Genomic DNA, 25108 nt, shown 5'->3' on the forward strand with positions numbered 1-25108 from the left:
CCACTAATTTGTAAGGTATTTAAGAATAACTATGTTGCATCCAGAACAAATAATTAATGGTTTCAATTATCAGGCTCTCTGCTGTCAAGAACCTTGGTTGATGTGGCATGCAATATTATTTCATTTTGATGTTAAGGCATTATTTAAGTATTAACATTTGCACTAAGTTAAAAATGGTTCCTTTAAATTTCTAAAAGCTTCAACTTGCCAAAAGCAAATCTTGTATATGGCTTCTTGGTTAGATTCAGTCAATGCGGAGTGTTCTTTGAATCTTCCCTTCCTTATTCAGTGACTGTCTACTTCTGGAAAGAATCTGCAAGCAGAGTGTGGGATATAAACAGTTAAACACAATATAAAATGTATTTGAGCATAAGCTTTCATGAGCTACCGCTCACTTCATCGGATACTGCATGCATCCAATGAAGTGAGCTGTAGCTCACAAAAGCTTTTGCTCAAATAAATTTGTTAATCTCTAAGGTGCCACAAGTCCTCCTGTTCTTTTTGCAGATACAGACTAACACGGCTACTACTCTGAAACCTGGAATTAAGACATTTGGTATTTGTTTATTTTTAATCTACGAAAGTTCCCAGATGTTATGGTTCTGATTTCTTTTGGAATAAACAAATACCTCTAAATGTAAATTTGTTAACATTTATTAATAATTACTGATACGATGGCATTTACTTTCGCACCATCAGCATAAGCATGTGCAACAATGATGAGGTCACTGATTGTTAATGTGGTACTACTGAATCCTCTCAATAAAGATTCGTAGGGCCAAATCCCACAGTCCTTATTTACTTCTGATTTCAGTAGGACTTTTGTATAAGTAAAGACTAAGTTTTCCAGATATAGTCCATAGGCAATATACTGTGATACAATTAATCATCAGTTGAAACTGTTAGTTAGTTATGACATTTTAGTAATGAATGAATTATATTATTCCAATTTGTAAAAGCAGCCTATAGTACTGAGGTAAGTGGAAGACTTGCTGAAGTCAGGACTGCTGTAATAGACTATATTTTTCAGGTGCCAGCTGAGAAATTAACAAATTCAGAAGATGTCAAGATATTCTGTGGTAGTCATCATATCTGAAACCACAGCTTTGATGGCCTAGATAAAATAAGCATGATTATCCGATAACGTAATAGAAGGTACCAAGTAATTCTAGATAATACAAATTTTACATAATTGCATGAACTTTGAATGTATTGGTAATATATTCATATTGGAAGAAATGGATCTTCAGATAGTAGTTGTCCTCCTCATGGAGATTAAATTTTGGAGAACAATAGGGGCAACACATTAGGCCACTTTGGTTATTTAGAAAAACAGTCTTATGAACACATTTTACATCAACAGGTTTCAGAGTAGCAGCCATGTTAGTCTGTATCTGCAAAAAAAAAGGAGTACTTGTGGCACCTTAGAGACTAACAAATTTATTTGAGCATAAGCTTTCGTGACCTACAGCTCACTTCATCGGATGCATGCAGTGGAAAATACAGTAGGACGATTTTATATACACGAAGAACATGAAACAATGGGTGTTACCATGCACACTATAATGAGAGTGATCAGTTAAGGTGAGCTGTTACCAGCAGGAGAGAAAAAAAACCTTTTGCAGTGATAATCAAGATGGACCATTTCCAGCAGTTGATAAGAACAGTGTGAGGAACAGTAGGGGGAACAAATAAACATGGGGAAATAGTTTTACTTTGTGTAATGACACATCCACTCCCAGGCTTTAGTCAAGTCTAAGTTAATGGTATCCAGTTTGCAAATTAATTCCAATTCAGCAGTCTCTCGTTGGAGTCTGTTTTTTGAAGTTCTTTTGTTGTCATATTGCGACTTTTAAGTCTGTAATCGCAGAATCATAGAATATCAGGGTTGGAAGGGACCTCAGGAGGTCATCTAGTCCAACCCCCTGCTCAGAGCAGGACCAATCCCCAACTAAATCATCCCAGCCAGGGCTTTATCAAGCCTGACCTTACAAATATCTAAGGAAGGATATTCCACCACCTCCCTAGGTAACGCATTCCAGTGTTTCACCACCCTCCTAGTGAAAGTTTTTCCTAATATCCAACCTAAACCTCCCCCACTGCAACTTGAGACCATTACTCCTTGTTCTGTCATCAGCTACCACTGAGAACAATCTAGATTCATCCTCTTTGCTGCTTTCAACTACCCTTTCAGGTAGTTGAAAGCAGCTATCAAATCCCCCCTCATTCTTCTCTTCTGCAGACTAAACAATCCCAGTTCCCTCAGCCTCTCCTCATAAGTCATGTGTTCAAGTCCGCTAATCATTTTTGTTGCCCTCCGCTGGACTCTTTCCAATTTTTCCACATCCTTTTTGTAGTGTGGGGCCCAAAACTGGACACAGTACTCCAGATGAGGCCTCACCAATGTCGAATAGAGGAGAATAATCACGTCCCTCAACCTGCTGGCATATACATATACATCCCAAAATGCCATTGGCCTTCTTGGCAACAAGGGCACACTGTTGACTCCTATCCAGCTTCTGATCCACTGTAACCCCAAGGTCCTTTTCTGCAGAACTGCTGCTGAGCCATTCGGTCCCTAGTCTGTAGCGGTGTATGGGATACTTCCTTCCTAAGTGCAAGGCTCTGCACTTGTCCTTGTTGAACCTCATCAGATTTCTTTTGGCCCAATCCTCTAATTTCTCTAGGGGCCTCTGTATCCTATCCCTACCCTCCAGCATATCTACCTCTCCTCCCAAATTTAGTGTCATCTGCAAACTTGTTGAGGGTGCAATCCACACCATCCTCCAGATCATTTGTGAAGATATTGAACAAAACCGGCCAGAGGACCGACCCTTGGGGCACTCCACTTAACACCAGCTGCCACTAGACATGGAGCCATTGATCACTACCCGTTGAGCCCGACTATCTAGCCAACTTTCTATCCACCTTATAGTCCATTCATCCAGCCCACGCTTCTTTAACTTGCTGGCAAGAATACTGTGGGAGACCGTATCAAAAGCTTTGCTAAAGTCAAGGAACAACACGTCCACCGCTTTCCCCTCATCCACAGAGCCAGTTATCTCGTCATAGAAGGCAATTAGATTAGTCAGGCATGACTTGCCCTTGGTGAATCCATGCTGACTGTTCCTGATCACTTTCCTCTTCTCTAAGTGCTTCAGAATTGATTCCTTGAGGACCTGCTCCATGATTTTTCCAGGGACTGAGGTGAGGCTGACTGGCCTGTAGTTCTCCAGATCCTCCTCCTTCCCTTTTTTAAAGATGGGCACTACATTAGCCTTTTTCCAGTCTCCTGGGACTTCCCCAGATAGCTGAGTTTTCAAAGATAATGGCCAATGGCTCTGCAATCACATCTGCCATCTCCTTTAGCACTCTCAGATGCAGCGCATCTGGCCCCATGGACTTGTGCTCGTCCAGTTTTTCTAAATAGTCCCGAACCACTTCTTTCTCCACAGGGGGCTGGTCACCTCCTCCCCATGCTGTGCTGCCCAGTGCAGTAGTCTGGGAGCTGACCATGTTTGTGAAGACAGAGGCAAAAAAAGCATTGAGTACATTATCTTTTTCCACATCCTCTGTCACTAGGTTGCCTCCCTCATTCAGTAAGGGTCCCACACTTTCCTTGACTTTCTTCTTGTTGCCAACATACCTGAAGAAACCCTTCTTGTTACTCTTAACATCTCTTGCTAGCTGCAACTCCAGGTGTGATTTGGCCTTCCTGATTCCACTCCTGCATGCCTGAGCAATATTTTTATACTCTTCCCTGGTCATTTGTCCAATCTTCCACTTGTTGATCAGCAAGGATTTCACTGTTAAGCCAAGCTGGTCGCCTGCCATATTTACTATTCTTTCTACAATCGAGTGACCAGAGAGATTGAAGTGTTCTCCAACTGGTTTTTAAATGTTAAATTCTTGACATCTGAATTGTGTCCATTTATTCTTTTACGTAGAGACTGTCCTGTTTGGCCAATGTACATGGCAGAGGGGCATTGCTGGCACATGATGGCATATATCACATTGGTAGATGTGCAGGTGAACGAGCCTCTGATAGTGTGGCTGATGTGACTAGGCCCTATGATGGTGTCCCCTGAATAGATATGTGGACACAGTTGGCAACGGCCTTTGTTGCAAGGATAGGTTCCTGGGTTAGTGTTTTTGTTGGGTGGTGTGTGGTTGCTGGTGAGTATTTGCTTCAGGTTGGGGGGCTGTCTGTAAGCAAGGACTGGCCTGTCTCCCAAGATCTGTGAGAGTGATGGGTCGTCCTTCAGGATAGTTTGTAGATCCTTGATGATGCACTGGAGAGGTTTGAGTTGGGGGCTGAAGGTGATGGCTAGTGGCATTCTGTTACTTTCTTTGTTGGGCCTGTCCTGTAGTAGGTAACTTCTGGGTACTCTTCTGGCTCTGTCAATCTGTTTCTTCACTTCAGCAGGTGGGTATTGTAGTTGTAAGAACACTTGATAGAGATCTTGTAGGTGTTTGTCTCCATCTGAGGGGTTGGAGCAAATGCGGTTGTATCGTAGAGCTTGGCTGTAGACAATGGATCGTGTGGTGTGGTCTGGTCTGGATGAAAGCTGGAGGCATGTAGATAACTAGAGCGGTCAGTAGGTTTCCAGTGTAGGGTGGTGTTTTAAGTCTTCCATACAGATGATTTACCGTGCCTTTATCTGCCATACAGCAAGTCCTCACTGTGGCTTGATGGTAATTCATTAAAATCCCAGTTAAATGGGTAAATTTTACACTGCACCTTTAAGCCACTCTATCTCAGAGGATTCCAAAGCACTTTGTAAACCTTACACACAGGATACACATGAATTACTCCCTCAGCTACTGAAATGTAAACACCTCCAGTGTAGAATGTGGCTTCTCTTTTAACAGTGAAAGATCCATGCTCTACAAAACACAGTTTAAGACAGGAAGAGAAAAGGAATGCAATTGAATTTGCAAATGGAATGGAGGTAGACATTAGAACTTGGTAAACAGTGGAATCAACACCTTTACTCTGGCAAAAAATGCCAGGAGGATATCCAGTGAAAACAAGTAGTCAATTCAGTTTTAAATTTCATCTGAAAGGTGGAGCCTTCAGCAGGAGAATTGACAAATGGTGTTTAAGGATAAACATTTCAGAAGTGTCCCACTGGGACTCCTAAGTCACTTAAGGTTATGTCTATATAGCAATAAAAAAAACCTATGGCACTGTATCTCCAAGCCCACATGTGTTGGCTCAGGCTGCAGGGTTAAGAACAGCAGTGTAAACGTTCAGGCTCAGACTGGAGCTCTAAGACCCTCCCCCCTTGTATCTCACAGCCGGGGCACCAGCCAAAGCCCAAACATCTACACTGCAATTTTATAGCCCTAAACCAGCTGACCAGGGCCACCCATGAGCCATGCTATGGGTCTTTTATTGTAGCATAGATATACCCTTAGGCACTTTGAAAATTTTACCCTTATCCTTCGCTTATTGTGACTACTTACTTGTCTCATTACCATGCTCATTTTGGTTTCATAGATGACAGACTTAACCAGAGCAAAAAAATGGCATTCAATATAATAACCTATAAAAACTTACCTTTTAAAATACTGGTTGTAAAATATTAATATTGGGAATTATGGTAGCTGTTTTGGTGTAATTGTATATGGTATGGTATGATTCATTAAATACAACAAAAATATTCACTAAAAACAAAAAATTGGCAAAAAAGAAAGTCCCCAAAGCGCCACCAGCTGAACCCTTCATTGAACTCTGCGAGCCCATTGGTAGAACTGTGTGTTCAGCTCATCCTGACATCCCAGTCTGCATCAAAGCCAGGCTGTCATCTTGCTTTCATTAAGAAATCCCCCACAGCTGGTAGCCTTGAGTGACTTTCTGTTCAGGCGATATCTGGGAATTGAAATCAAATCTCAGAAGTGAGGGACCACTTCACTGTGTTCAGGGCAGCATGTTTTCTCAGCATAACATTGTATGACTCTTTAATAAATCTTTGTCTTTCAGTTCTGTGCAAAAAGATCAAACTTTTAACGCACTTTTGTTTTCTCACTCTTACCTCTTTTGCCATTCATTTGACATTGCAATCCTTTTCAATGCAAGTTTTAATGACACGCTTCTGCATTTTCTCTGCTCTTCTGAATTTCAGACTTATCAATGAGTCTCTGAGGGACCAGTTACTAGTTACTATCCAGAAGACTTTTACCTACACTCGAACCCAGGCACAGCACCTCTTCATAATCCTCATGGAGTGCATGAAGAAGAAGGAGCTGGTATGTGAATGGTTTTCTAGATCTGAAATCAGGGACCTGAATGCAGTTCCTCATCATGACTGACATTTTCAAATGTCGCTCAGGGAACTGGGTGTGCAAATCCCCAAGCAGCTTTGAAAAATCTCTCCCCGTGCATTCATTACCCTTTGATTCCTAGAATACTTTCTATTGCTCTCTAGTCTTATTTACTCATCAACTTAGGTGCTGTATTTACATCATGCATTTTATCCGTTGTATGGGCGCTGAAGTGGCTTCTCTGTTTTTGCTTTGTGAATGGTGTTATGCATATTATCTGATGTCCATAATGTGACTGAAAAAAACGACAAGATGAGCCTGCCAATGTCTTTAATAGATCTTAATCAGAAGAGCACTTGTTGGTGCTGTCTTGCCATCCACACCATCTGTACACATTCATGCTGATGAGAGCTCTGTTCCCATTAAGGCAGCAAGCTTGAGCTTTTAGCATTTATTCTTGTTGCAAGTCATAACCAAGCAGCAAAGAATTCATACATTCCGTGCCATATATTTCACGCCATGTGGACGGTAATGGGTAAGAGTAACCTGCAGCAAACAACAAATGGTGCTGGTATTTGGAATCAGTAGCAATGTAGGGCCAATTCCTGCCTTCATTTACACCTGTACAATCCCAATGAAGTCAGTGTCTTTACAGAATGGGCCAAATTATACCCCAACCTTAAACAGTTCACAAAAATGTGTAATGGAAGTGTTGGGTAATCATAAATACAATCACAATAATATTGTGGATGATTTGGTTTGAACGTTACTGATTTAAAGAAGTGACTGTGTTTAAAAATGCACATTCCTAACCCAGCAAATTTGTGTATATTCTACCCCTGGCGGAGCCTAACACAGCTAAAAAGATACCAATGTTACCCCATTTCATGTATCATCAGCCATATAGTTTATTAAATTCCTACCAGTTACACCTGTGCAAACCCACTGAAGAGAAGCACTGCCCAACTGTCAATAAGAGCACAATTTGAAGACATGGGATTGCACAAGGGCCACTACAGGCTTAATTCAGCCTGTAGAACCTTTATTACAGGTGGTGATGTGTGAGAAGGAGAGAACAGAGCTTGATTCTGAGACCCCAGCTTGAGTGTATAGGGCTGTCCCTTAGAAAAATATTTTTACTTATAAACTGAGCACATTTCATATGGAAATCATTGAGAGACCATAAACATTGGACCCCGTAAGACCACTTTTACAAAGTAACTTTTCAGAGTAGAACCACGCTTTAAATACTGGGTAAGTTACTAGCCTAAAAACTGCTAAAAACTTGGACGCAGTGTGGTCTAGTAGATTGAGCACTGGACAGGGACTCAGAGGTCTTGAGCTCTGTTCCCAGCTCTGCCCCAGACCTGTTGGGAAAGTCAGTTTATTGCTCTCTGTCTTGGTTTCTCCATCGTAAAATGGAGCTAAAGATGCTTATCTCCTTTGTAAAGTGCTTTCAGATCTACGGATGGAAAGTGAAATATTAGAACTAGGTATTATTATTAGGCATTTAAATGGACTGCATGTACTAAACTCTATTAGCCTTGATTTTTGACAGGCTGGCTGAACTGAGACTTTCATTTTATAACTCAATCCTTCCTCTAAAATCCATTATAGATTCACATCAGTCCGAATGTATAAATTCCTGCAATTTCAGGTTGCAGACAGTTTGCAATACTTTGCTCAAATCAGCACTTTTGAAAAAGACGGGTACAGTTTGATTTTAAAAAAAAAAAATTATTTTTCTGTAGTTACTAGCAGCTTCATACCCTGCTGAGCCTGCTTATTTCCATTTGAAAGTCCAAGCAGGAGTGCTGCCTATGAATACCCATGTAGCAGTGGTTTGCAATTGTGCTGTATGACGTTTGTGCTTGTCATCTCATCATTACATTATTGTAGATACTGTACATAAGCTACAACCTTGATGATTAAAGTGTCAGTATTCCACAAATACTTGCCCCCCATTCCCTCCTATATATGGTTGCCAAGCATTTACCTGCATGCCAAGCAGAGTTGTCCCATTCCTACAGCAAAACTACAGAGATGCCAACTATAATACACGTAAGTGGAATTGCCAGATCTATCACTGCCTTATTCTGCTGCCCTTTTACTACTGCATCTCCACTTCTGCGAGTAGCACCACTTGCCAATCACTGGCAGAAACAGCTTCCTTAGGAAGACCCAGATCAACTTTGCAGAGCACAAAACCTACAGGCAAGCAGATAATGAAGCTTCTCTGGCAGAAATACTTTAACTCTAACTCGGTGAGGACCAGTTTTTCCCTGTTGGATCAAAACAGAGCTCTCACTGAAAACATCTATTTTTTAGAGGGAACCATTTGACCTAAAAAACAAGCAATACTGCACTCTCACACACACACACACACACACACACCAAAAAGGAGAAAGATCACAAAATGAAACAGAATATCAGTGAAGGAGGAAAAAAAAATAGGTCAGAAGGAAAAGGGAAAGGCAAGGTCAAAGAGAAGAGAAAGAAGAGACAGGAAAGCCCAAGAAAAGGCAGCATAGATGGTATGAGAGAAGCCTGCCATAGAAAGAATGGATATAATGTACAGACAGAGAGTAAAAGAGGAGATTTAACACACACACATTCTGAAGAATGATGTACATTTTATGGTATTTCAATTCCTCCTGTATTTTACAGCAGAAGCAAATTTTTGAGTATCCTTTAACAAGTTTATTTTGTGCATTTTACTATGCCTGTGAGAAATGCAGAGATTAAAAGAATCTTCAAACATGAATTAATATAAGGGAATTAGAATTTTTAAAAAATCCCTTAATCCCGGTCACATTGTTTGATGTTAAGTCGCACAGTTTTTATACTGTTTTCTTTCTCATCAACCTAGCAGGCATGGCTTTTCTTTATCAGTATGGGATAATTCCAGAGGCCAAAAGAGGCTGCTGCGCATAAAGGCTGCCCCATAGAGCCCTGCTGTAGCTAAGGGCTGTCCTAGACCACACGATGGAGAATTAGGCAACGATGTGTTAGGAAAATATCCATCTTTGCATGCCCATGAATACTGGGATACTTCTTTACATCTCTGGGGCCATTTGTAGCACATAACTGCTTAAATCCTGTCTGCAAGCACTATAAAGGTCATCACACACCTCACAACAGTAGAGACATCCCTGGAATTCTTTGGTGCCTAGCCTTCACGCTGTATTCCCCTCAACTCCTGGTTACCCAAATAGCATGAGGGGACAGATAATCAGGAGTTCGGATTATCAAGAGGGCAGGAGCCATTCAGCAGCAGAGTGGCCTACCCTGCAACTGTGGGCTTGTCGTCATAATCCTTGCAGTCCTGGCTGAGGGTCTCTGCTTTGCTCCACTCAAACACTTCCGTGATAACAGGGCTGCAGAGGGCTCCCTCTGCTGCTGCAGGGCTGGTGACACCCGATCCTTGTAGGCACAGAGGGCAGGCTGCAGTCCTGGTGGGGCAGAGCAGAGACCCCCTCTCCTCCAGCCAGGGCTCTGTTCTGCCCTGCTGGGACCATAGGGCTAGGGTCTCGCTGGCCCTGCATCATAGAGCTCTCTGCAGCACTGCTGTCATGGCCCCACTTGCTCACTCCTGTGACAGTGCAGCTGCAGAGGGCTCCCTGCCATGCTGCAGGATGGCCTCCCCTGCGGTTGGAGGCTAGTCCTCCACCGCCTCCTCGTCTCTGCTCTATTATCTGAACCTCTGCATTAGCCAAATCCGCTGCAGTGGGCATGTATCTCATGCTGAGAGACAAGGAAGGGATTCAGTAATGAGGAGGTTCAGATAATAGGGTTTCAGGTAAATGGGAATATACTGTACTCAGTATTAATACATAGATAAATGAGATTAGCAGGAACCCTGAGAACAGCCAGATAGAAAATATGCATAACACATACATAGAAGGAATAAGAAAAGGGGCTACTCCATTACTGTGATACTCAGTGTACCCTTCAGACACTTGTATGTGGCGTTTGTTGGTATGCTAAGAACTTCTCTAGCTCTGCCTAGCCTCATGCAAGTCTAGAGTCTCTCAACACTCCTATTGAGGCATCTGTCATAATAGAGAGCAGCCTACTGAGTTTTTGAAATCCTCCTAACTAATGTACATACATCACCAAATTCTCACTCCCCACCCCTTGCTTATATTATAATAATACTTTTATTACAGTTTATATTATAATAATACTAGTGTGCATTTACAGAAGAGTGGGCATGAACCAGCGTTCTGGATCCAAATTCACAATTCAATCTTAATTCTAGTAAAAATGATGGAATCTAAATACTCAGGACTTTGGGAAGGTTCAGATTCAGATCTGGATTTCATACCCTCAAGTATTCAGATCCTGGGTTTTGATAAGACCAAACAGACCATTACAGAGCTAACTATGAAGTTTGGATTCAGGCACTAAATCTGGGATTTTTGCTCAGATCCAATTCTGATTCCCATCACAGATTTCCTTACAGCTATATATACCTATGCCACCTCTGAAATGCTGCAACTGCCTCTCTGGCATGGGAGACAGTTGGAGGCAGGGAGACAGTTGGCACACAGAGAGATGTTATGATCTTGATTTCAAAACATTGCCATAGTCACTATAAAACTATACATAACATGCAGTCAAATGCAGTGTAAACAAACTGGAGAAAAATAGATTAACTTTTGTGTCTAATCTTTCAGTTATAGTAATCTAGGGTGTTGCTTTTAACAACGATAGGTTTAAAAAATCTTCAGACAAAATTTTGATTTTTAAGTTAATGACTTCCTTTTAAGACTCTCAGTGTGTCGCACTTTTGCAGAATAATATTGACAGAGGTGTTGAATGACTTCAACAATATAGTCCCTTGAGTGGGTGGAGACCTCACCAACCTTGCACAGCCAGCTTTCTCCCCTGCTGCTCCCCATTTCCACATATGCTTAAGACAAAACATTGCCTGATAAACTGATTTTAGGTTGGTACTCAAATATTTGTCCAGAACAAACAGCAGGAAGCTATAAGGGCTTGTCCCTTTCAGTGGAGCTCACAAGTAGCATAAACAGATCAGTTCCTTTTTTTCACCATTTTTCACTAGGCTAGATGATGTGATGCTTTCTCAGGATGTCCAGGACTAAGAGTCCTCTTGTTACTCCCATGCCTCCAGCCAGAGAGAGACTTGCTAGTGCTTAACTAGGTGCTAGCTCCCCAACACTGCCAGTCTGTTAGCTACCCAAGAGATCTCATCTGGGCAAGGATAGCCCTCACTTTGTGTTGCAGGTTAACAGCAGGTTCACCTCAGTCTCAGACCCCTTTTGGAGTTTCCCTCTGATATCCAGCCCCTGTTACTGGCTACTGAGAGAAGTACCATGTTTGCCATCCCAAATGGCACAGTGTACATAGCAACTTGTTTGATTTAACTGAGGATCAGCTCTTGTATAACATCGCAGCTCTGAGATATATTTACAGTGAAATCAGTCATGAGTGTATTATCAAAGGGTAAGATTTAAGAGAGAATGTGTAAGGACAATAATGGAAATAGAAAGGTTATGTATAAAACAAAAACATAACACACTTTCTAGAAACCAAACTTAACATTAACAGGCTAAGCAACAATCTAGAAGCTGTCCGTTCTCACCCAAAGCCTTCCTGCAGCATTTCCAGCCAAGGCTCGTTGGGATCGCATTTTCAAGAATGTAATCACACTGCCTGATTATGTCCCCAAGTGCCAGATAAAGAAGTGTCCTTTTGCCTTCTCCTTACATATCCCCAAATCCACTTTGTGTCCCTGGAGTCAGGATGACTCTCGATTTATGCTCTGGTGTGGTAACTTCATATGGAAATATGGGGCTTCTATTGTGTTGGCTTATGATGCTTAATTTACATTTGAACTGAGGCAGACTGACAAAAATACATCCTTTGTCTGTCAGCAACCTGTTTGTCAACCCTGCCTGGAGTCACACTTCAGGAACATATTTTCTTTATAGGTTTTTACATGATATCTGTACATACATTTCACAACAATATTTATAATCATTGTGATGCTGGCTTTCATTTAACAGCTTACATGATATTCTTTATGGATAAACACTATGAAAGCAGTGGACTAGGCAGTGAGATTCTCAGGCCTGTCAGACGTTACTATTACAGACCAGGGAACTCCCTTGCCACTGGGCATTGAGAGGTTCTTAAGGTCATAGATGCACTTTGTGTTTGCTGAATTCATAAGGAGCAAACGGTAGGGCTCTGAAGAGGCTCATTTCAGTATAGTGAGCATGCAAGCAAACAGACACACAAATGGGCACAGGCAGGAATATATGCTGTAGCACTGAGAAAGTCACAGACACAGCTGAAGTACAGATGGAGAGAGACAATAGAAAAAAAGAAAAACAAACAAGCTTCTGCCATTTAAACCCACCAAAAACAAAAAAAAAATGTTTCACTTTCAAAAGCCTGTCTTTTCCAATGCATATGCTCTTAAAAAAAACAAAACTGTATTAACAGGAGAATAGTTCAGTCTCAGCAAAAGTTTCCTAACCCCACAGGGAATGAGACTTTCACTTTGGCTGTTTTGCACTACACTTCTAACCAGACGCCTCTGCTGCCTTATGCACTCAGAATGTGCCATTACAAAATGAGTGATTACATGTGCAATTACATGTTCATTTGGTAATAAGTAATTTCATTTACCGAGGACATGCTTGGGAGCAGAGTGATCTATTTAAATGTGTACATGCACTTTCAAAGTGGAGAACAAATTTTACTTTTCTGATCTGCAGGTTTTGTTGAACTGGAAGCTTAGGTGAGCGTGACTCCATGTACCAGAGCATTTTCAGAAGTGCGATTAAATTGCACTAGTGTAGAATAAAAGTATAATAAAGTGGCTGGAAATATTTTCTAGAAATTCAGCAACTACACACTTAGCATGAAATCTGAAAAATCCAGCTCTGGGGTTCCCAAAGCATTGCAATAAGGAGAGTTGACCAGAGCAGGGTCTGAAAATAGTGATACAGTCTGAGTGCCAAAAAGCACCATTAGCCAGTAATCTTCTAACTTTTTATGACTCTATGTCAAGTAGATAAGGTCAGACACTTTTCTTAATGACTGTTAGTCAACTCCTTCGCAAGGTTTTTCTAGGATAGATTTTGTCACAAAACTATTTAGTTAAGTTTGTAAAGCAGTTTGAGGATTTACCTAATCCTATTCTGTTGAAGTCAGGGGGAGTTTTTCCATTGATTTAAATGGCAACAGGCTTTGGCCCATAGAGCACAATTGGCCTGGTCCCGTGCCTATTGAAACCAACACAAAAAGAGTCCCACTGACTTCAGTGGGCCTTGGATTGGGCCCTCTATGCTGAAATATAGGCATACAGGGTAGGTCTCCACTGCAATATAAACCCGGCTTTTGAATTCAGGCTCAAGCCTAATCTCCCTTCATCTACACACAAATGCCACTAACCCAGAGCTCAGACCCAGGATCCCAAGGGGTGGAGGGTTTGAGCCTGAGTCAAACTGGGACCCAAAGTTCAAGTCCTATTGCTTTGCAGTATAGACGCTGCCCCACTGGACTCGTGCTCCGGGAGTCCACAATTCCACAGTCTGACTTTCTTTGTCCTCTGGACAGTCAAGTTTTCCTACCCTGCACCATGAACAAAGGGCTAGAACAGCCATATTATGGAAGGGGGCTAGGAAACTTAGGATATGGGTGGTTGGACTCAAGCCCCCATAATGCAGTGCAGATGCTGGAGCCCAGGCTGGGACCCAGGGTTCAACAATTCTTAATGTAGAGCTACAAATAAGCATAGATGCTCAAACCCTAGGTTAACAAATCCAGGGTCTGCAAACTCAAATTCTACTAGCTCTAAGCTTACATTGCAGTGTAGACATACCCACAGATCCTGTGGCGACAAGTAACATAGAAATGCACGCACATGAATGCTGGTAAAGGTTAAATGTTATTACTACTACCAAGGACATTTTATGGCTGACGTAAAACCCCTGAGTATTTCAAGTGGCATTTTTTAAAATGCTGACAGTGCCTTAGCTGAGTGAATGGCACCACTGTAATATTACTCCATTATAAAAAGAGTTCATGTAAGGAAGAAATTATAGATAGTGGATGCAAGCCAGTGCCTACTAAGAAGAAACTGACTTGTGAATCGCAGGAGTGCGTTTCCAAGTTAAGGAGCCACAGGATAAGATTTAATTAGTCTCTTGCCAAAGGGAAACAAGAGAATCCCATCTCTATTTGACATCCATGAATAATGAAATTTTTTTTCTCCTCTTGCCTGTCATGTTTTCATTTACTTTAGTGGTAACCGCTGTGCTACTATAATAAAGACTGGAGCTAGGTTGCCATTATAATCCCCCTTATTTTCATTGTGTATAATCTGACAATAAAAGTTCATTCCAAACTGACACTTGGCACACAAGGTGGTTGTGCCATTTGTTCTTCTAACATTAACAAATCAGTGCATCATGCTGGAAATACCCAGGCACAATGAGCTGAGTTCAGAACAGAGGTTCACTCTGTACTGTGATTTTACTGGCTGTTTGTTGGCTTTTCTCTCAACCGGAGATGGATCCAAACTTTTCCAAAACTCAGAAATGTAAAGATTTAGAGTACTGGTCTCTTGTTGTAAAATTCACATTCATACCCAGATCCAAATTTTTCTACAGATCCAGGATTTAGGTGCAGCCCATCTGTTATTTACATAACTCAGATGCCAGTGAGTGATGTAGCTCATTCTTTTCTATTCAGACCATGGAAAAGATCTAATTTATTTCCTTCATAATTGTTGCATGAATGGAGACCTTTGGGGATCTTTGGAGATTTCCATTTTGTCAGACCAAGAAGGAAATCTTTCTTGGTAGGATAGATTACGCAATGAAACAGTACAAGCTATGATGCAGGTAGCCACCATCATGGAAAAGCTGAGGGAGTATCGAATGAGATAGTTGAGTCATTTGAGACAATGAAATGTGGGATCTGTTTCAGATAAAACAAGAGCTAATAGTGATGGGACAAGAAGACCCAGAAAGACGATAGATGGAAATAAAGAAGGCTGTTGTCATCTTGGAAAACATACTTAAGAAAGAACATTTGGAGATGAAGTGCCTCCCTCTGGCACTTTCCCCAAAGGTTGAAATATATATTTAGTTACAGTTGTTTTAAAAAAAAATCAGATTTCAAAAACAAGTTAATGAATAAATTATCTCAGCTAAAATTCTTGATAGCTGATGGCATTTTTTTGTACTGGAGCAGAAAGAGGAGGTACCATATTTATGAACTGTAAAATCTGATTTTCGGGAGGATTATGGCGGCTCCATTGAGCATATAATTTGGCAATGAAGATCTGAAGAAGGAAAGCAGCTATTCTAGGCAGCTAGTAGTTTACTGGTTGCTAGAACAACTGGCCTTTAGTCCATCAAAACATTCTGTGAGATTTCTAACATGAAATTAATTGATTCTGAATTAATTTTCTGCGTCTAATGTGAGGGAACTAATCTGTGAGGTGATGAGCACTGCAACTCCCATTAACTTTAATGCAAGTTGAGGATGCTCAGCACTTTGCAGAAATTAGATCTTAGGTACAGGCATGTAGCTAAATCTATCCCCATTCAAGGAAACACTGAAGCATGTGCCCAAGTCCCACTGATTTCAATGAGATTTATTGCCTGTTCCTGCTGCCTGTACTCACATAAGCAGGTTTTCTTTACACCAGTTGCCATACTGATTTCACTATTCTAATAAGTAAGGACTACCTGTGTAAATAAGGGGTGCAGGATCTGACTAATAGTGGTTTTCAATATGTTTTATTTCCTGCCAGTCTTATTTGGTTCTTTTTTCTCCTGGAGACATACTTATTTTACTTGTTCAAAATTGTAGGCTAGTTGTAGGTCTGGGCCTGTTTTCATTAAAATCAATTTGGCTGTGCCATAGACGTCAATGAGGGCAGAATTAGAATACTAGGTCTTTAAGAAACAGTTTGTTGCAATTTTAGTTATTTTCATTTAATAAATTCCGATAAGTTTTGTGAGTGAAACTATGTGCATTGAAAAAAGAAAAAAGCAGCCATTCAATTTGCAAGGTAATCACTGTATTTTTATTACAGCAGTTGCTTGGCAACTTGAAAAAAGGGAGAGGGGAGAGAGATTCCTATGTGCAAAAGGTACAAGAATGTCAACCTGCAGTATATGTTAGGGTATGAAATTATGATGGTCTCATGAACCTCTGTTACCCCATCCCATTACTGCTGCCCCACTATTAATATTTAAAGACCAATAACAGATACTCCTTGTTAACTCAAGAAATTTTGAAGTGCTAAGTAAAATCTCTGACCCATTAATTACATTCAGTATGTCCCTTTCGTTTTATCTGATATGCATTGCTCATACATTTAGTTCAAATGATGTTAGCTCATAAGTGGTTTTGATCTAGTAGAAACCATGTTCTTTTTTCCCCCACATACTCTGTGACAAAAATTACAATTGAGAAAATTAAACTAAACAGTTTCTGTTGCCACTTAAAGTACAGATTTGCTAATACACCCTATTTCTCTTGAGCATTAGCAAACATTTCAGGAGAGACCATTTTCTATTATTTATCTTGTTTATCTGAACTTCAATAATGAAAACTTAGGAAAACTGCTACTGTGTGTGGGTAGGGGGGAATGTTTTACATGAGGTGATGCAGAAACTGGCCAGTTATTGAAATTATAGATCTGGGAGAGTTTGGGACATTGTTGAGTTAATATAATGTGTGTTCATTGTTTATATATGTGCCCAGGCCTTTTATGGGTGCATCTTAAATAAATAATTATTCCAGACACCTTCTCTTTACCTCTTCCAGCTCCCTCATAAAAACCCAACACTTCAAGCAATCCCTTCTTCTCCTTTCCTCTACTTATCAGTAATCCTCTCATCCTCACCATTTCTGTCCTGATCTGTTTTCCTCTGTTTGTCTTTCGTATGTAGACTATAAGATCTTTAGGGCAGGTAATATCTCTTATCTATAGCCCAGAGAGACTGCTGCACCTGCACAAAGCCCTATTGTTTACTACTTTTTATTTGTATTGCAATAGCATCTAGGAGACCTAATCATGGACCAGCTCCTGTTAAACTAGGCATTGTGCAAGCACTTTAGGCAGGGCTGTGCATGGACATAGCAGTCTATTCCCATGCTGTGTGCTGCAGGAGTGAGTCCAGTGCTTGTAAAGTGCAATATAAATTTCAACACCATAAATGTATTATAATAATTATTAACTAGTCTCTTCCAATTGCTAACTGATTAGTAGTTCAAAGGACTGCTAAGCAGCTTGGAAGGTAATAATTGATAGCTATTTTGGGGGTAATGTTCCTTCCTCGGCCAGTCTGATTTCATTATCAGTCAAAATATGGAGTATATACAGTCACATTTTGTGATGCAAAATAATCTGCATACCCATGGAATACAAGGGTTTATTGGTGATATTTTAAAAAGCAAGAGCAGAGTCTGAAGTCTGTGGCAGAGCAAGGGAATAGATTCTGGATCTTCTGAATGTCAGGATAATGCCCTAACACCTGAACCCTCCATCCTCTCCTGCTTCTGAAGCTAGTGTTTTCAGTTTCAGTTAAAAGCAGAGACATAGCTGCTGACTGGGTCAATTTCAAAGCAGTGCATGGGAGGAATGCAGACAAAATTCTTTAAAATAATGACATTCAAACAATATATCTCCAGTACCTACAGCTATGGGCATTTACTTCGCAGAGTCTTACTCCCTTAAAGCACCAGAACTTCAATTCTAGATCTCTTTGACTAACCCTTAATCCTGCTCATGGCTTCCATATTTAAAGCCTGCTCCAAAACCAGTCCAATTTTACAGTTCTTTAACAGGTGTGTGAAAGACATTATGGGCCAAGACTCTTCCAATGAAAGCCCAGTGTGGAGCTAACTTGCTTGACTTGTTTTTACAGATACATATAAAGATTTTTTCTTGCTCAAGATTGATCAGCAAATGTACCACAGACTCAAAGTGAGGTAAAAACAGGAGTATATTTATTCAGGTATAACCCTCAGAGAAATAAACTACTCAAGAATATGCTGCCAGAGGGTGGCATACAAGAAGATCACAGAGCGCTCAGGTTCTAAAAGATACAGATATCTCAAACAGTACACAAATGGGCCATCACTACAATAAAGTCTTAGCAGCTGAACCTAAATATCTCCATCCATGGAAGAGAGGCCTGTTGCTTCATTGTCCTCTGAACCTTTCCAAAGAATGCACCAACCTAACAGGACAATTTCTGTGCACACTTTCTCCTGTAAATAAGTTCTATAGAAGGCTTCTTCCAAACATGTCCTGGAAGCAATGCCTGACTTTTCTAGAATAAGTGGGACAGTGTGTGAGAATAGTAACCTTCTAGTTTCCATTGGGGTTAGTAATCTGCAATATGTCTGTTCTAAACCCATCAAAATGTCTGTTATTTAGAATTCAGACTAGCTTCCAAGAGTTAAAGCTTCAATATTTTATTCACTATGCCACTCAATTCCCATTTTACCATTAACCTATTTAAGTCACTTTTTGTTTGTAGAAAAATATGTGAAGGAAGCTTGATTTGGTATATAGTCAGGGCATCTAAAGAACGCTCCTTCTCTCTAAAGCATAAGAAATAATGGATGTTCCTTTAGCATTTTAAAAATTAAACAAGATCATATTTGTTTGACATTCTGTCCCTGAGTCAATGTGATGAAAGAGGTCAGGAATTACTGTGCAGTTTTAAATGAATATTAGTGTCTCTTCACCTTACTTCCCCGGCCCTCCACATACAATTTCTGAAATTCTCAGCTCTCTGTGGAAGCGCATTCCTTGTGTTTGTATTCATAAACTGTTGATTTAAAAACATGGCTTAAAGAATAGGAGATGGAGTCAGGATGTCCTAGATTCTATTCCTCTGCTCTGCCACTCCCTTGTTATGTGTTCACCTTTCCTGATCTATTTAAAAAAAAAAAAAGAAAGGAGACAACACTATGTACAACCTCACAAAGAAATTATGAGACCTAATTCATTAAGGTTGGTAAAATGCTCTGAGAGCCTCGTATGGAAGGTGCTATAGAACTGTAAAGGATTGCTGTAGGTGTTATTTTCACCACTGGTTTGTCCATATGTTCAGGTCAAAAGGGTGTGTGACAGACCCAGACCAGTGGGGTACAGGAGTCTGGTAGAAGGCAAATATACTGGCCACGGGATAAACAGTTTTCTGTTCCCTGAGTGAACAGAGCAGGGGCTGCCCTGGAGCAATCAGGAACCTGCTAGAACTAATTAAGACAGGCGAGCTAATCAAGACTCCTGGAGCCAATTAAGAACTTTCTAGGATCAGTTATAGCAGGCAGGCTAATCTGGGCACCTGGTTTAAAAAGGACCTCCCATCAGTTAGTAGGGAAGTGTGCAAGGAGCAGGGAGTGAGAAGGTGTGCTGCTGGAGGACTGAAGAGTTCAAGTGTGAAGATAAAGAAGGTGCTGGGGGAAGGCCATGGGGAAGTAGCCCAGGGAGTTGTAGCTGTCACACAGCTGATACAGGGAATATTGTAGACAGCTGCTATCCACAGGACGCTGGGCTGGAACCCGGTGTAGAGGGTGGGCTCAGGTTCCATCCATCCCCCAACTCCTGATCGGACACAGGAGGAGTTGACCTGGTCTGTGAGAAACACCAGAAGGGAAGGACTAAATAGGAAAGGGATCTGGCCTGTCCCTGACCCACTAGGTGGGACACAGAGACTGCAGGGATTGTTCTCTGTTTCCCCCATGCTGGCCAGTGACGAGGTTAGCTGAGCGGACGGCAGGTTTGAGCCACTAGCAAAAGTGGCCAACCTGAAGGCTGCCGTGAATCTCTGAGGCAAGCAAATCTGCTAATAAGTGCTGGACCCCCCAAGGCAGAGGAGGAACTTTGTCACAGGTGGTAGCACTGGAGGGGTTAAAATGAGAAATACAAAGTTTGGTGATCTAAATTTGGACACAAATGTGTTGGGTTGAAGCGCTTGATGGCAGAAGTATAAGTTCCAGACACAGAGATGTAGCTGTAGGAGTGTTTCACACACACCCAGTCATAGGGTTGTTGATGTATCTGTGACTGTGCTGATCCACAGAGAAAACCCTCTGATTACAGAGAGAACAAAGCAAACATTCATACTTCTGTATGTTTCAGAATTTTGACTAGATCTGTATGTGTTGTGCTTTGAAGAACCATTGCCCTACATACATGAATTAGGACTTTGTTGCTGTTGTTTGTGCTCCTGCTTTTCTCCACATCAGTCTGATGACACACACAAACTTTCAGATCAAGGAAGAAAATGCAAAGAGTTCTCATGCTGTCAGGTAGAGGAAGGAATTGTAAATTTAGAACTTTTACAACTAACGTTCCAACATACTCCCCTTGCTCCTCAGCCTCTTGTCCTCCCCTCCTCTTTTGACCTGCAACCCTGCATCATTTCACTCACCAAAAATGGCTGTTGACTTGATATGATTTTCTCTAAACACTTTACTCTCTTTCCATTGGTGAATTCTCCATTGCTGAATTCTTGTCTCCTGCAGCATCACCCACCTGCTCACCCACTCACAGCATGTTGATCTTAGCTGTACCTCTGTCCCAGACAGTTTTATGCCCCCATTACATAGGATTATTAATTGCCACAATTCTCAGACTTTGCATAGCTGATCACCTTAAATGGCTTGTTTAATTAAACTCTGATTCTGCTCTAACTGTCAGGGGAATAATCAGGCAGAATTAGCTGAATTATAAATGCTAAAATGTACTGGAGTGATTTGACTATTTTATAGCACCTCTTCTAGCATGAGAAACATCAGAGTTTCAGAATACATTAATAACCCTGCCTGCTCCGCTACAAACAGTGCTGACTTTTCTTTCAGATGTATGTAACGATATGACACTGACATACAGTTCGTGTGTTGACGAGAGGTGAGAGAAGGCACTGGCAATATATTCAAAGACAGAGGGAACAGGAACATCGTTTTAAATTAATGTTGGCTCACTATATGTTCTCTCCCCCTCACTAGCCATACTAAAATGATGGTGGAAAAATCTGAGCTCTGTCCAAAAAGATGAATAACCTGTCGTGCCTTAATATGTTGTAATATGATTACAGCCTATGGAAGGAGTACTACGGGCTTCTCTCCCTGTGCTTGTCGCTGCTACTGCAGCTTAGCCTGTATCCTCAACTGTCCCTAGGTCTGACAGCAGGCACCATAAATCCAAGACGTAAAGAATACATTTTCTCCTGTGCTTCCGGGCTCTCGAGAGAAACAGAGTACAATGTGTTTCATTTGCTCTGCTCATACGTTATCATTTCCTCTCTTTTCAAATTGACATCAGCTAGAAATCTGAGTTGATTTCAGTCCTTCCCTCTCCTCATTGGGTAGCTGCGATTTACCACATCAGCGAAAAAAGAGTTAAAATATATATTGTGAAAATTGGGCTGCACTGCCACGCCAGGGACACCCATTCATTCCCAAGCTCCTCGTGCTGGCAGGTGCTGCAGGCATAGCAGAAGTGTGCACTCAGGTCCTGGGGGGAAGCAGCCCTTTGCTTTGTTCTTGAGCCACTCCTAGGGTTGCCAGCAGCCTAAGTTGTCCCAGGATCATCCCTTTTTGGAGGTAGCTGTCCCAGGAAATCTGTAAGGGTGCTCAGTCAGCACTGCCAGCTGTCCAGTTTTATGGCGTCAGGATCATCCCAGATGTCCCATTTGTGTGTTTTGTATCTCAGAGGCGGCAACCCTAGCCACCCCTGTGACAGATGTTTGGAATAGTTACAACAGGTTCCAGAAGTCCTGTGATGAGAAGGAGGGTCACTGTGATGTGGTTAGGGAAGGGATTAAATGAGTCGTGGCCCAAAGAACCTTTGCTTCTTAACATTTTACTAAAAACAAATCTATTCACGTTCCATGCTCCTGAGATGCAGAAGTTGGTAGAGGGCTATGGCTGCTACACCTAACTACTGCCGCTTCTGCTCCCTCTAGAGGTGAAATACACTCCACCCACATAAACCACATAAACTCTCAGGTTCTGGAACAGCTGGGGAAGGGGGATTAGGCTGGAATAGTGGCTGCACTCCCTCTGTGCCAATTGTACATGGGTACTGGGGCTAGTGGACCCACATAAACATGGCTCTACAGTCCATGCCCTTGCCTATCCCCACTATGGGCTTCTGCTCCCTGCTATGCAGAGTCTGTCCAGACACCTTTATGCAGCTCTTACTGCGCCTTTTTGTGGCTGCTCAGTCAACAGACACCTGCACAGCTCCTTAGCATTGGCCTTCTACATCCAGAAAAATGTTACTCTGTACAAATGGAAGTCAGTGCGGGCAGAGGGGTCTGCTCCATCCATCACGTTGCAAGGTTGGGGCCTAGTGGCATGTGAAATCTTTGCAACAAAACTGGAACCCAGAGGGGTGGGTTTTGTTTTGGTTTTTTTGAGGTGTGGTGTTTTTTTTTGTGCATTTTGTCATGAACTCAGAAATAGATCCTTCTTTCACAAAATGAAATCACTAAGACAGAGATACTTACATCGAGGCTCACATGCCTTGGGTGGCTCTTTAATGTATCTCCTGCAGCTGTTCGCAGCACATGATATTCAAGCACTGGGTGATTTAATTTTTAATCTATATAAGTTATTAATCAATCGGGATGCATCTACTTTGTCATTAGTCAATTGTAGTTGGTAAAATAATAATACTTGGTCAGTCATTTTGGCTGGGGGAATAATATTTTATAAATATTTCCCCTGTCATACTGTTTAAATATGAAAATATAGCACTATAGTAAATGAAACAATGAATTCACACTACTGTGGCTCTTTTGGGTAATGCTGATTGCTAATTTAGCTCCTGAATAACTGAGGTCTGAGTACCACAGCACTAAGGTATAGCATTTCTTAGGAAGTGCTGTAGGAAGGATGTGCCTATATTGAGCAACAAAATGTTTGCATCAAAAACATGAGAAATTTTTCTGTATGTATCTGCAAGTTTTCCTTGAAAAAATACCCATTTTATTGACCTTTCACTTAAAGTAAAATTGTGTGAATGAAACATTCCTTTCCTACAACATACATTTGTTGTGTATATATGTAACAAAAATTATCAGTTTGGAGTGCTTTTTGTTATGTAATATGCCTGTGTTCTATAGTAAAAATCCAGAATATTCCAGCAACACTGTTGTAAACTGAAATGTTTTAGATACTTAACCCAAATTGTTAAAAGTCCCCATACTATGCAAGTCTGGTCTGTGTGCCTTGCACACAGGCACTGCAAAACAGCAAGTATGTGTTGTACGCACACACATAATCTGGGAACTGCTGTATATTTAACTCCTGATGTAGCACGCATTCTTTTGGGGATGTAAGTCATTTTTTGAATGTTTCCTATTTGCTAGGATGCCCTCAGCTGAAACAAAACAACCTACTGTATTTTGCAGAATTGCAATGCAGCATCACAGTGAAGGCTGCTAACCAATGGGGCACATCATATTAGATAATACCTACCATGATGAGGCAGAACCACACAGAGAAGGGGAAGAAAAAGGGAATCAGTCAAGGAAGAAAGGGGTTCTCACTAGGGAGAAAACAGTGCTGATTTAAAATGAGTGCTTTGGCTAAGAATTCTGGAGTCAGGGCAGTTTTTGTTCTTAACTGCTTTCTATCCTGCCCTTTCCTCTGTCCCCTTTTTACTTGGTTTCTGCCTGCCTTGCCTGAAAATGAGTTTACTATCCTGCTGGACTATAATTACAGCTGGCAAGTATCACAGTGTGCTGCGATCATTGTGCTTGTAGTGACAGTCTGGTTTGGCTCAGTGACTTCCCAGCACTCTTTCCTCAGAAGGATTAGAACACAGCTAGCTGTCTCTAGAGGTTAATCCTGGTCACATTAACGTGCATTCAGTAAAATCCACGTTAGGGGGGAAAGGGACCTTCGCAGGACTTTTCTTTTCCTAATATTTCTAGGGGTGAATCCTGGTCCATGTACATGGTAGGTTTTGTGGGAGCAAAGAGGGGAGAATCCTGTCTGGCACTGCATTTATTCTCTGGCTGCTATTGTGTCCTTCCCCATCAAGCTCATATAGGAATTTGGCTAGTGGATCCACACTGTATGACGTCCCATTGTTCGCCCCTTCCCTTGCCCCATGGCAGCATGAAAGGATCCCTGCAAAACTGGGTTCCGTGCTGCACATGGGACCTTCCTGCACCTTCCTCCTGCTTCCTCACCTAAAGAACATCACTGTTGATCCTACACAATGAGAGGTACTCTGCTTTCTCTCTTATAGAGATTGGATGTTTATTCCTTCACTAAAGAATACATGTTTTGCTCTTTATGTAGAGAAAAACAAGGATGCAGCAAGGGGACTATGCATAGAGCTAGACTCAGCAATCATCCAGGTGCACATTACTACTGTACTATTTTGCAGCACTATTTTGCAGCATGTTAGTGCCACCCATTGTAGGAAATGGGGAGGCTTTGCTCCTGTTTCCAGGTGTCAGATAGGATTTGGTCCAGAAACTCTTAACTGCATTATTGGGCAGCCCTCCTCTTAAGGTGTTTTTCTCAAATAGGCTATTTGCTTTTGTGAAGACAAGAAAAAATTATTTAAAAAGAGAAAACAAACCCTCATTCACTTAACAAAGGCTTGTGCTGTGATTGTAACTTGCACTTGTTCTCTAGCCTCAACCTAGTTCCCGGAAGAGTCATGGCATGTTAATAAACAGTATCAGCATTTCCAGAAGATGGAAACAGCCAGCAGCAACAACAAAAGACAGCAAAAATCATTTTTTCTTAAAAAGAACTCAGGTTAACAGAGACTCAAACAGCCACCTACAAATGAAAATAA

The 25108-nt window shown here is 41.3% G+C and overlaps 1 protein-coding gene across 2 annotated transcripts in view; it reads left to right on the top strand.

Annotated features, from left to right (window-relative positions):
- Positions 1-25108, top strand: part of TRPM3 (transient receptor potential cation channel subfamily M member 3) — a 638519-nt gene that overhangs the window by 504261 nt on the left and 109150 nt on the right. For both annotated transcript variants that reach the window (XM_073345157.2, XM_078852884.1), the window contains one exon: positions 6129-6252. In XM_073345157.2, coding sequence (XP_073201258.2) covers positions 6129-6252 — 124 coding nt within the window. The remainder of the gene's footprint in view (positions 1-6128; positions 6253-25108) is intronic.

This window comes from Lepidochelys kempii, chromosome 5 (genome assembly GCF_965140285.1).
Source record: "Lepidochelys kempii isolate rLepKem1 chromosome 5, rLepKem1.hap1, whole genome shotgun sequence".
Classification (NCBI taxonomy): domain Eukaryota; kingdom Metazoa; phylum Chordata; order Testudines; family Cheloniidae; genus Lepidochelys; species Lepidochelys kempii.